The following is a 12,992-nucleotide window of genomic DNA, read 5'->3' as shown; positions in this document are numbered from 1 at the left end:
CGTATTCGTCATTCTATGGATCCTAAAAGTGGCTTTAGCTTTATTTTAGGCGCTAAAACGAATGCCGTGCCCAGAAAAGTTTAGTCAGCCTAGATCTCATCATGTCCGTGTAAGCGAAGCGAGAAGGAGCTTCTCATTGTCCGAGGGATGGAGAGTCACTTCACTTCACTTTCCCTTGGGGTAAGACAAGGTTTTGGTTTGTTTTATTTGATTTAATTACAGCTGTGCTACTGTATTCTCAACGTGTAAGCTCAAGATTCGTAATAATAATCCTAATCCTTCGTATGTGTGTGTGCCATGCGTGAGACTCGATACTTGATACTAGTAATAATTTCATAGCACAGTCGTCAGCTTCATCCTTCTTTTTCTCACTCAACTCTTACGTTAACTTTTAGGTCTGAAACTTGGTCAGATACTAAGCTCAAATCAATGACAGCCCGATTACTATGACCGAAACAGGAATAGTCCTTCGGACTCGCAAATCGGACATTTTACGCAATTACAAATGCGAAAATCCGCTGGCCGTTAGTTAACTCCGCTAGGTCACTCACTTATCCATGCCTACCGGTCTGGTCTACAAATCCATCCCCCATTTCTTTTTCACCATTGTATCAAAGCATACCTAGCATATCATTCTAGAAGTTCTCCTTTTACAGCTTCAGAACCCCTTGTTTCGTCTCCAGAGCTCTCTCCGTATGGCTGAATAACTTTCTCACCTTTGACAGAGTCCCTGGAAATCTGTCACTGACCCACACACATTTACCGGCACTTCTGCTATTCCTGTTGTGGCTCGCACTAATACACCAGCAACTCGAATCACCCCTACGATTGAGCTTTTCTCTGCTCCGGTAAGAGCTGGGATTTGACGGAATCTAAATTTCGACCTCGAATTTCTTAATTTTTGTGTTTTGGACTCTCCCGGTCCAAGTCTTGAAGCGGTCCGGCGCTTCCGTTGGTCGAGACGGAGACTTTCCCCGGTCTGCTCGGAAACACTTCACAAAGCCCATGACGACGCCAAAAAGACTTTGGTTGTTTAGATTTGATGGTTTCTTTTTTCTCTGCCCATCGCGTATCTCTATAGCCTCGTGGCTTTTTTGATATCATAAATACATACTATACCAGAAGGTAGTATGCGCAAGTCAACGACACCACAGCCAGCCGGACCAGAGAGCATCTCTTCTTCAAGGGTCTCTAAACTTGCCAGAAGGCCGCACCGCAAGTCAAGGAACGGATGTTTCAACTGCAAAAGAAGAAAAGTCAAGGTAAGTCTCGCCCTGCCTACCTCCAAGCATCCCAGAACTGACAAGTCTCCAGTGTGACGAGGTGAAGCCTGCGTGCGCCAACTGCGTACGTTTCGGTATTCCTTGCGACTTTGCACCTCAACCACTATCTAGCGACGATTCAGCTCCTCATAGGTCGCCTCCAGAGATCATATCAGTCCTGGCAGAGCCTGCTACGACACCGCGTCGAGGTCCTGGTAGGCCGCGCAAGGACTGGGCTGCTCTCACGCGACCACCACCGCCTCCTCCAGCGTCAGCATCAGATAGAGCCACGACATCTCCATCTTCAACTTCAGCTACCCCAGTTTCGTCGTCAACGATATCAAATTCCCAGATATGCTCTCTGAACGTTGCTGATGCAGAATTACTATTTCACTTTATGACCGACACCTCAACAACCTTGCACGATGCTGATGACCCTGCTGACCACATTGCATCGTTCTGGGCCAAGAACGTACCCCAAATCGGTCTTTCCTACCACTTTGTCCTACATATGATGTATGCCCTGGCTGGATATCATCTCGTTTATCAAGAGCCCAGGGGAACGGAGCGCCATTCTCAAAATCTCGCTCTAGCAGCACACCATGCAGAACTTGGCATCTCTGAGATGAACAGAACTATAACAAACCTTAACGAGACAAACTGCGGTGCGCTATATGTCGCCGCAGTTCTCGTCTGCTATTGCACCTTCGCTGCTGGCCCCACTGGTCCTGATGATCTGCTCGTATGCGTTGTGGGTGATGGCATTTCGCAGAGGTGGCTTCCAGTAATACACGGCGTTCGGTTGATTCGACAGAGTATCGAACCGGCAACACTCTTTACGGGTCTCATGGCCCCTCTCGGTGGTGGCGGCGCAAAACCGGACGACCCACGACCTGAATATCTGGTCAAGGGGTTCCCACATCTCGATTGGGTTGAACCTCTGGAGAAACTCAGAGGATGGATAGCGTCCCATGAGAACCCAGACACTGTTTTGTATCTGAGAGTTCACAAGTCGCTATGCGACGTGTACGAGGCCAACTATGGCAATTCAAAAGGGACCATCGAAGTCCCGATCACAAACAAGCTTGTATTTGGCTGGCTTTACCGCATGCAAGACTTGTTCGTCGGTTGTCTTCAACGCAAGGCACCGCAGGCCCTGCTTCTTTTAGCGTATTATGTTCCATTATTCAAAACGATGGAGAAGTGCTGGTATCTGGATGGTTGGGCGGCGCATTTGCTTGATAGGATAAGGGGTTTGATAAATCCAGAGTTGTTGGGTTGGCTAGATTGGCCAGTAGAAAAATCTTTACAGCCTGGGAGTATATAAGGTAGAACTAGAAGTAAAATGGATCAATCAACTCGACCGTGGAAGATTTCTTCCCGTTCGTTAAGTTGAGTCTTTGAAAGCGAATAAGCAGTGTCCTTGGATGTGCTCAGCTTACGACTTCGTGTTTAGTACTCGTGACAAGTGGTATCCAAAGCGAGAAATGAAGAAAGAGATGTGAGTGTTTTAGTTCTGAGAGACGCTACATATATATACAAGAATTTCGCTGTAAACCAACATATAACCCCAATTCGGTCATGTCCGCCATGACATACGAGTGGTTTATGCTAAGCGCCTCAGCCGTTCCCGATGCATCCGTTTCGACCAACGACATCAGTCCCTTTGCGAAAACTCGAGATCGAATGCGAAAATACCTTGACAGTTCCACTTCATCCTTTGATACCCAAAAGAAGTCATAGCGCTGTGGCGATGCAATTGTCGATCTTGTGCATCTATACTTAACATGTAACAAACAAGCGAGACTTGCGTCTTACGCGTATACGCACAAAGTATTCTTCAACAATCGCATGACTCGCAATGCTTTCTTCTGAGCGGTCTTGGTTCAGTCGATCTCGTGCGAGTTGTCTTTGGTGGGGTCAGTCCCAGATATCCAGTATTGTAATGTGTGTACCACTGATCTGCCAGCTTCGAACAACCCGAGCAAGAGAGTGCCTAGTCCCAGGCTATGGTCACCAGGGTTGTATAGATGTGTTCTTAACATGCCAGGACCAAACAGTTGATCCCGTTCCACCTTTAACGGGCCCTGAAAATGGTAAGTCTCGCGAATCACTGAACCGCGAATTGGTAATGGCTTTCCTATCATTACAGACCAGACCTCCTCTGAGAAATTGCGGCGTGGTGCTTTCTTTATGAAGGTAACATCGACATCTCTGAACAGAACTTCCTCGGGAATTCTGTTGTGCTTCAACTGGATTCTTCTGCAAGTGGCGCAGTGCGCAGGTTCTCTGAATGCTTCTGTCCAATGTCGATGTTCATGATAGTGAATGGAATGGCCATCGACAAGCTTCTCGACATGGCAATTTGTAGAGAGTAAGTGCCAATTGGTACCAATCTTGATCACCTCAAACTCGGCGCTCGATCGATGATAGATAGGAGAATCTGGTATCGGTACTGCATACTGATTATAACGATTGGAAGACGCGGGTTGGTTATGGCTACTCCGGGGTCGCTGACGTCTACGAGGCTTTGTCGAATAAATTCTTAGTCTATCCGATGACGCATCCGAGTCACTGCGATAATTACTAGTAGTGGGAGAGACGTAAGTTCTCTCTTCACTATATGTCCTAGCAGGTCTCCGGGCGAAGGTGTTAGTGTTATTTCCAGTAGTTGTTTGACTTTTTGTGTTTGCCGTTGATGTTGTTTCGTTGGTATCTTCGGTAGGGTCTGATGGTATTGTTTCGGCATCATCTTGTATATGGGAAGCCTTGGGTTTAAGGACCAGCTCTAGAGACGACTTTTCCTGCGAGTCTTCGTCCCTACCCAAGGCTTTGTTTAGTCGGCAGCGAAAACAACGTCTTCCAAGTTCTTCGCATCTTGCACAGCGCTTTGGGGGGTTGGTACAAGATGATTCGGGTTCTTGGTCGTACAAGTCAACCTCGACTTCGCCGTTCACATCTCCAAAGATTTCAGCATGTAAAGAGTCCATGATAACTCTATAGTTTAGACTTGGAAAGAAGGATACGAACTCCCAAACACTAATTGCTGTGATAGCAGCACCATGAAGCTGTTAGAAGTCGCGTTTTTCGGGCTTCTCCCGCCAAGCTTTAGGATCTACAGATCGATAAAAGAGCTCTCGATTGCTCAAATCGAAAGGCTTGTTGGTGTTGAAGAAGTCGCGTGGAAGTCGTGGGTACCGTCGTGGGTAGAGGTTGATTGGTGTGTTAAGTAATCGGCGACAGTATCTGAAAAGCCCAAACATTGTGAGCTTCAAGATTGATGTTTACTGCGACTTGTTAAAGTGATGTTGGTGTTGAGAGAAGTGAGAATGGTAAAGAGAATGTGTTAGGAAAAGAGGCAGACCAGGAGGAGGGAAGGTACTTATTTATGCCTTCCATTGTTGAAACTTCACATTAGGTCAGAGCGAACCTAAGAACATGTGCAAGAATCGGAGTCAATGAAACGTGGAAGTTTGTTGAGGAAAGTTCACTGACTGTTATTATTGAGTGGAAGGTGTTAGCGCCCTGTTGCTGTTGGCTGAGATGTACGATTTGGCTGCCTGCGTTTCTGCCTAAGAAGCCTTGTCTCTATAAGTATCAAAGCGGCCTTTTCAATCGACTTTAATTTGATGACTGAGCTTGTGTTTTCAATAAACTAAACAATTATATTGCATTTCTTTCGAGGCGCGAGTATTTATATGAGCCTTGTCCCCTCCAGTTCGTTCACAATACCGTCCTAAATCAATATCTTACTTCTTGTACAACATGGATTTCCCTGATACTTTTTACCCGAATACTTTCCACCACGAGATCCTTCTCTTCAAGTCCGCTCTGTTCCTCACAAGCGCTTCTTCGACACTTGCTCATTTGGCCCTGGTGCTGACCCGGCCATCCAAAGAACAGCCCGACCTGTCGGTGAAGTGGACCTAAATGTCAGGCCCTCAGATTATAGCTCCGATCATGAGTTTGATAGTCAAGTATTTGAGAGAGAAAGGCATCAAAACATGTGGATTCGCGAAGGCGAAGACTGGCTTGACTACAAGAAGAGAACGGATGATGTCCGCAAGCTTCTCTCGGCTCTAGAGGACTACCAAAACAAAACCCGGGGTCCGCTCGGTTCAGCAATTACAGACCCAACATGGGGTTTTTACATATTCGTCACATCCTATACAGATAAGGCAAGCCAAAAGCTAGAGGATGCCGTTGAGGTGTTGGTACAGCTTGTGCTCAGAAGTTTGAGGCGCATGTCACCTTCTCTTTACTCTGAAGAAGCAACCAAGAGATTCAAATTGGACATTGTACAAAACAAAGAGGCTCTAGAGAGTGCTTCAGAAGACAGAGTGAGAGAGGAATTTCGTGCGCAGTTGAGAGGCACAGGCATGCTTGAAGATGATCTCATGTTCAGAGGTATCGGCTCAAGCCGCTTTTCGGCATGTATCCTCTTTGACCAAAAGATAATCGGGGACTTATCGAACATTTCGTTTGGCCTCGACATCGAGGAAGATGAACTTTGCTTGGAAGATATCTGTGTAAGGATGATAGACCCCAAGTGGGATTATCCAGCACAACCATACCCAAACACGATTGAAGACGACGTACCGTATCGAGGGGCAGATAATTGTCCAATTACTGGTATTGCAGAGTTGTATCGCAGGATGGAGGGAGATCTGATGAAGGAATATCCCATTGCAGATTCCATGGTCTAATATTGAGTTCCTTACAGAGTACCCTAGAGCACAATATTCAAACAGCTATATAGAGGAAATAATACGTCAGGGTACTTACCTCTACCAGTGAGACCTATTTTTATTAATGAGAATAAGCTTTATTGAACTTGACTCATATGTTGACTTGTGACGTGGAAATAAGTAAACACCAAGAGAGATGTCCATTCCAGTTAATCCTGAGCTTATGATGTGGGACCGAGAGGAGGAGCGGCATATCTTCGGCTAGCAGCGAACCTCGAAATGACATAATTCATCCACTGACAAGTTCCACCAGCAACAACCTAGTCCAAGTCAATTGAGTGTATGATCCATACAATTGATGTACTTTCTGAGAGCGTTGCCTTTCTTCTCCAACGACCCTTTGGAGATCTCATTCGCTTCTAGAAATTCCGACTAAAAATTCGGCATCACTACCTAATCTGAACTTTCACATAGCTAAGGGAGCTTCTTCTTCAGCTTGGTGGGGTCACCCTCCATTCAACACAAGAGAATACAGCCACCATGTCAGGTACAAAAGCTGCCCTCAAAGGCATCAACGATGCTATTCGACAGCAAAAGTTTGACGATGCCGTGAGCAAAGCTCAGGAGCTTCTGGAAAAAGACTCCAAGAACTATCAGGCGTAAGGAAACTGAGCTCCTCAAGAGCTGCAGTACCGTACCCCGCCATAAGACGCCTGAGCTGACCAGATTCTCAGTCACATCTTCCTAGCATTTGCTTTGGATAAGAAGGACAGACTCGATCAAGCTCAAGAAACTTATCGGTCTGCGACATGGCTCCGACCTCAAGAAGCACAGGCTTGGCAGGGTCTGATTAAGCTATTTGAGAAGCAGAGCAACAGGAAGCTCACAGACTATCAGCAAGCAGTCGTGAACCTCGCCCAGATTTACCGAGATGCTGATGACATGTATAAGGCTCAAGATGTGGTGGATAAGTTTGTCGATTTTGCTAGGGTGAAGGGAGACGACATCCAGTACGCCGAAGCACTGTCGATACAGCTTCCTGAAAGTCCATTGTACCCTGTCCTTGAGGGCCGCTTCCCTCAGCCAGCCAGGACATATGAGACCATAGCACTCATCCTTGAGAAGTATGAGAAGCACCGAATAAACACTCTTATCGGAGAGCGACGAACCAAGCTGGGCGCCAAACTTTCCGAAGTCACACTTGACGCCAAGCGCGAGGTTTACAGCCAGAGCAAACTCGAACACATTTACCGACAATTGATCAACTGGACGAATGATGACGACTTGAGAAGGCAGTACGAGGAGAAGCTTCTGCAACTTTGCTACGATCGACTCCAAGTTGCGTCACCAGGCGCCGACAAAGATACAGAGCGTCAAAAAGTACTCGATCTGGCTAACGGTATGGTTGCCATCAAGTATCCCCACAAGCTGGCTTGGGATATCTCAATAGAGTGGCAGGATAAGAAAGAAATCCGAGAATGGGATGTCGACGTCCTTCGAGCTTATTGCTCTTTCTTTCCTGACAGCGATCTGTACAAGGTCATCACAAGTTTTCTAACAAGTCCAATCTCACCATTTCCTCCCGAAAAGACTCAAGAAAAAGCCAAAGCTGCCCCCAATGATTCAGACGAAAGCTCAGACGACGACGATGGAGGCGTTCCCACTCTTGTGGTACCTTTGACCGACGAGGACCGTCTTATCATGATTACCGAGGGCATTACTACCGCAGACTCAGTTCTTGCATATCGACTTACTGCCCAATACCTCCTTCACATTGGAGAGTATGAGAGTACTGTTGAGCTCATGCGCAAGGGAATGGCTTTGCTGGCACAAGAGCGCAAGAAGACCGGCCTCTCGTTCGTCCATGCCGAAGACTCTTATTACCTCTCACTCGGAACAGCGCTAGTCTACTACCAATCCCCTCGACATCATAAGGAAGCAAAGGAATTATTCGACAAGGTTCTCGAGCGCGACACAACTTCTACCTCTGCTTTGATCGGCGTTGGCCTTATTTACGAGGAGGAGGAAGAATATGATGAGGCTATTGACTATCTCACTCGAGCTTTGGAACGTGATCAAACCAATATCAGAGTTAAATCCGAAGCGGCATGGGTTAAGGCACTGAAAGGAGATTGGGAAACCGCGAGAGACGAACTCAAGGAATGCCTTGAGCCATTGGAAAAGCAAGGAGCTGCCTCGAAGGAGTTATTGGGTGAAACTCAACACCGTCTAGGAGTATGTATCTGGAATATCGATACCAGCAAGGCTGCGCGAAAACAGCGAAAGGGAGAATCGGCGTATGCATACTGGCTAAGTGCCCTCAACAATCACCTGAACCACGCACCCACATACACATACCTTGGAACCTACTATGCCGACTACGCGAAGGATAAGGGCCGTTCGAGACGATGTTTCCAGAAAGCGCTGGAACTTTCTCATGCTGAAGTGGTTGCGGCCGAGAGCCTAGCACGGTCATTTGCGGATGATGGAGATTGGGATAGAGTCGAGCTCGTTGCCCGCCGTGTCGTCGACTCTGGTAAAGTGAAACCACCACCTGGATCTAAGAGGAAGGGAATTAGCTGGCCATTCGCTGCACTGGGTGTCGCAGAATTGAACAAGCAAGACTTCCATAAGGCTATTGTGTCGTTCCAAGCCGCGCTTCGAATTAGTCCCGAAGATTACCACTCTTGGGTTGGCCTAGGAGAGAGTTACCACAGCTCCGGTCGACATATCGCCGCCACCAAGGCCATTCTGAATGCCCAGAAGCTTGAGGAGGAGACAGAGGTTGATATCTCTGGAGATACGTGGTTCACAAAGTACATGCTTGCTAACATTAAACGCGAGTTGGGCGAATACGATGAGTCCGTCGCTCTCTACAGATCAGTCATTGAGACACATCCCGAAGAGGAGGGCGTTATCATTGCTCTTCTTCAAACGACAGTCGACAGCGCGCTTTCATCTGTTGAGAAGGGATTGTTCGGAAAGGCTGTTCAACTTGCCACCGAGACCATCGAGTATTCGAAGACAACCAGCGGTAGCGTTTTCGAGACGTTTAACTTCTGGAAGGCTATCGGCGATGCATGCTCTGTCTACTCGTCTGTCCAAAGTCGCACAAATGACTTCCCTTGCGATTCCATCCGAAGTGTCCTCGAGAAGGGTTCGCAGGAGGCATATGAAATATTTGCCGATATCGATAAAGTCGGAACTGATGTAGTCTTCGCTCAGGGACTCTACGCAGACGATGAACAGCCAGGCGTTGACCTCACTCGATGTATCCACGCTACAATCCTATGCCACAAGCAAGGAGTTCATATTGCGTCCAACGACCGCCATGCTCAATCTGTTGCCTACTACAACCTGGGATGGGCGGAGTACCGTGCCCATATCTGCCTTCCACCTGAAATCAGGAAGAAGTCTAGCAGCTACATCAAGGCTGCGGTGAGATCTTTCAAGCGTGCGATCGAGTTGGAGGCTGGAAACTCGGAATTCTGGAACGCTCTTGGTGTGGTGACGAGTGAAATCAATCCTTCAGTTTCGCAGCACGCATTTGCCCGAAGCTTGTATCTCAACGAACGAAGTCCTGCAGCCTGGACTAATTTGGGAACACTCGCTTTATTGTCCGGAGATGTTCAGCTAGCCAACGAGGTCTTTACCAGAGCTCAGTCTACTGATCCTGACTATGCACATGCTTGGTTGGGACAAGGGTTTGTGGCTCTCTTGCACGGCGATACCAAGGAGGCTCGTGGCTTGTTCACACACGCAATGGAAATTGCAGATGCATCTTCAGTTCCAACAAGACGTCACTACTCGAGCGCCTTGTTCGACCACATTCTCACCGTATCTCCTAACGAGCTCAATGTCGAATCCCTTATCCAGCCACTTTTCGCTCTCAACCAATACCAAAGCCTCAAGTCACAAGACTTGGCGTTTGCGCACTTGGCAACACTGTTCCAGGAACGCACTAACGAGAGCAGCCGTGCTGTTGAGACGCTGGAGAAGATTTCTTCAACCGTCGAAGCTGACTTCGAGAGCACAGAATCTCCCGAGAGTCTTGCCAAGTTTGCATTGGCCAAGACGGATCTGGCACGAACTTATCTTGCATCTGGCTCTTACGAGGAAGCAATTGAGTGTGGTGAGACAGCCCTAGGATTGAGCAGCGATGAAGCAGAGAATGAACTCTCGAGCGAGCAACGCAAGCAGGCGCGATTATCTGCTCATCTCACCGTCGGACTGGCCCAATACTACAACAATCAGTTCGATAAAGCTATCGGATACTTCGAGTCCGCCTTGGAAGAATCTGACGGCAACCCTGATGCCGTTTGCTTGTTAGCTCAAGTGCTCTGGGCTGAAGGGTCAGAAGAATCTCGAGACAGAGCTCGCGAAAAGCTATTCGAGACAATCGAACAACACCCCGAGCATGTTCAGTCTGTTCTTCTCCTCGGTGTCATTGCTCTGTTGGATAACGATGAGGATAGCTTGGAGGCCGTTGTGGAAGAGCTATACGGACTCCGCACCAACCACAAGGTGACAGCATCAGAGCAGTCGAACATCGGCGAAGTACTACGTGCTATTGCAACTCTGGGAGAGGGACGTACGGAAGAGGATATGAAGACGCAATTGCAGACAGACATAATGCTGCACCCCAACCTGCCTCACGGCTGGGCTGCCATGGCGCAATCTACAGGTGATGAGCATGCCGCTCAGATGGCACTCAAAGTAGCAGCAAGAGGTATTCCTCCAAAGGGCCTCTTGGATGCACAGGATCTTTCAAAGGCCTATGCCGGAACAGCGACTGCTGGCGATGCCCAACGAGCAACATTCCTGGCCCCTTGGGAGCAAAATGGCTGGTCATCTCTTGCTGTTGCTACGGAGGGTATATGAAATATATGAAGGATTAGGCACAAGGGGAAATGAATGAGTATAATTAGAGAAAGATCTGGTAGAGCCTTAGAGAAGCTTTGACATGACGCAAATGAATGTCAATCTTGTACAAATTATTGTAGTAAGGGGGTATCATTTATAAAACCAGCCAAGTCTTTCTCACGATCCTTGTCTTTCACTCTGCTGTATCTCCTCCTTTAATCTCGCCAATCTTCCATCCACCCACGTCTTCTGCCATGCCTCAATTTTCCCACCAAGTATGAGCATCTTGTCTGGCTCAAGTAAGACCATACCCCGCGCAATCAGTGTGCCGGCCTTCAGAAGTATCTTCTCGCCAATTTGTGTCTTTCCAACGCCAATTCCATCGTGGCGTCGTAGTTCCAGTGCAAATATCTTGGTTCCTTTGCAGTCCTGCAGTACAAGTCTATGCGTCGCATTTTTGCCTGCGGGTTTAGGGCCTCCTGTGTTGCGATTCCCCCCAGGTCTTTGAGTTTGGGTGCCTACGTTGTCATCGTCATCTTCTGCTGTGACACGAATGACTTCTCTTCCACGTGTAGTCTCGCCTCTGGCAACAGCTTCCATCTCTTCAACTTGCTCCCAACGACTCAGTGTCAGGTTTTCAATGTCCAGGACCTGAACATGGACAGACTTTGGGAGCCGTTTTTCACGAGAATTCGTAGAATCAACATCTGGAGGGAAGGATTGAATAGCGCTTGTGCTTATAATCGCACTGCTGGTTAAATCTGCTGCTAATAATCTGGCTTTGGCTGTAGCTACCAGAGAATTCATTGGTGGTGGAGGAGAGCGCGCGTTTATAAGGGAACTTAGAAAAGTTGACGTTGGGTGAGGAAGATTTTGAGCCAGTATAGAGGCTTTGAGTTGGTTGATAGGATCCATTTTGTGTTATTGTCTTATCATGGTATTGATCTTTTGGTGTTGAGAAATCTTTATAAGATGAAGAGTTCCATTATAGCCACCTATTCAGCCTTGTAGTAGTAATGACGTTCCAGCGGCTGAAAGTGGACCATCCCCTAAATTTAGCCCTGATTACCCCTGCGTCTCAGGCCTTCAACCACTGACAGCAGTCCTCCACCGTGTCCCGTTCAGCTAGGTCAGCTCAGCCTTGTCAACCTCAAACTGTCCTTCAGCGTAATCAACCTCCTCGACTTCAGCTTCCTATTGATATTCTCTTCTTCGCTTCTTGATATAATCTCTATAATGTCTACTATAGCGTCTCCTCGCGAGCCCCCGCGGCGCACTCCGACGAACTCCAATCGGCCATCCTTCGAAACCTCACGTTCGGCTCTCGCCTCTCCTGTCCTTACACAAGGGCCTACGAATCCTCCACCCCCTCAGCAACAACAGCGCAAAACTTCATCCAACCGCGCAGCTCTGAGGGAATATTACAATCTTCGCGCTGCGGCCCCGCGCATAGAGATCCCCGACTCTGAAGTCCCAGCTACGGAGATTGATGCCCCTGACTTCAATGCCGAGGAATATGTCGCCAAGGTCATCAATAAGAGCAGTCTGGAGGAGCTCATGAAATTGTACACAAGTGTTGTGGGAGAAGTGCGCGCTTTGGATGCGGAAAAGAAGGCCTTGGTATACGACAACTATAGTAAGCTGATCACAGCGACTGAGACGATTCGCAAGGTATGTTGTCATGGCCCATTTGCCATGCAGGAAGATATTGACCATACTTAGATGAGAGCGAACATGGACCCCTTGAATCCTATGGCCTCAACTCTCGACCCAGCCATTGCACAAATCTACAGCCAAGCGTCTTCTATTCGAGATGCGCTCCGTGAGACGGTCCCTGCGCCAGATTCCGAGGAAGGCATAAAGCGAGAAGCCGCAGCTAGACAACAACGGACAAGAGAACTAGCAGCCCAAGTTCTAGCGGTCCCTGGACGACTTGGTGCGCTGGTCGGCGAGGGAAAGATTGCACAAGCGCGGAAGGAATGGGCAATGCCGCGAAAACTACTAGAATCTTGGAAAGAGAAAGGTATTGGAGGAAGCGATGTTGAAGAGTGCATCAAAGAGGGCGACGAGGCGCTAGGACAGGCCGACAGTAAGAGTAGTGCCTCAAGCCCCAGGATATCAAGGGATGAGCGGTTATCAAGAGATAGCCGGGCATCAAAAGACGGGCGGTAATGCGTCG

At 48.1% G+C, this 12,992-nt stretch overlaps 5 protein-coding genes across 5 annotated transcripts; 4 read left to right on the top strand and 1 right to left on the bottom strand.

Moving 5' to 3' along the window:
- Window positions 1-1,130: 1,130 nt before the first annotated feature.
- FIESC28_03061 (uncharacterized protein) lies at window positions 1,131-3,584 on the top strand (the record flags this gene model as incomplete). The annotated part of the gene is made up of 6 exons (XM_031157210.1): window positions 1,131-1,262; window positions 1,315-2,471; window positions 2,719-2,763; window positions 3,064-3,181; window positions 3,232-3,358; window positions 3,415-3,584. 6 exons carry the CDS (start codon window positions 1,131-1,133, stop codon window positions 3,582-3,584), a joined length of 1,749 nt encoding a protein of 582 aa, XP_031018752.1.
- A 1,682-nt stretch (window positions 3,585-5,266) lies between these two features.
- FIESC28_03060 (uncharacterized protein) lies at window positions 5,267-5,968 on the top strand (the record flags this gene model as incomplete). The annotated part of the gene is made up of 1 exon (XM_031157209.1): window positions 5,267-5,968. The coding sequence occupies one exon, from the start codon at window positions 5,267-5,269 to the stop codon at window positions 5,966-5,968; it is 702 nt and encodes a 233-aa protein (XP_031018751.1).
- A 522-nt stretch (window positions 5,969-6,490) lies between these two features.
- FIESC28_03059 (uncharacterized protein) lies at window positions 6,491-10,831 on the top strand (the record flags this gene model as incomplete). Its single annotated transcript, XM_031157208.1, has 2 exons — window positions 6,491-6,609; window positions 6,685-10,831. 2 exons carry the CDS (start codon window positions 6,491-6,493, stop codon window positions 10,829-10,831), a joined length of 4,266 nt encoding a protein of 1,421 aa, XP_031018750.1.
- Window positions 10,832-10,990: 159 nt separating this feature from the next.
- FIESC28_03058 (uncharacterized protein) lies at window positions 10,991-11,728 on the bottom strand (the record flags this gene model as incomplete). Its single annotated transcript, XM_031157207.1, has 1 exon — window positions 10,991-11,728. The coding sequence occupies one exon, from the start codon at window positions 11,726-11,728 to the stop codon at window positions 10,991-10,993; it is 738 nt and encodes a 245-aa protein (XP_031018749.1).
- Window positions 11,729-12,049: 321 nt separating this feature from the next.
- FIESC28_03057 (uncharacterized protein) lies at window positions 12,050-12,985 on the top strand (the record flags this gene model as incomplete). Its single annotated transcript, XM_031157206.1, has 2 exons — window positions 12,050-12,484; window positions 12,536-12,985. The coding sequence occupies 2 exons, from the start codon at window positions 12,050-12,052 to the stop codon at window positions 12,983-12,985; spliced, it is 885 nt and encodes a 294-aa protein (XP_031018748.1).
- Between the last annotated feature and the right edge of the window lie 7 nt (window positions 12,986-12,992).

This window comes from Fusarium coffeatum, assembly GCF_003316985.1.
Source record: "Fusarium coffeatum strain FIESC_28 chromosome Unknown BRIP53273_contig_65, whole genome shotgun sequence".
NCBI lineage: Eukaryota > Fungi > Ascomycota > Sordariomycetes > Hypocreales > Nectriaceae > Fusarium > Fusarium coffeatum.
Note: the sequence above shows the minus strand (reverse complement) of the source record. Positions and strands in the feature narration are given on the sequence as shown.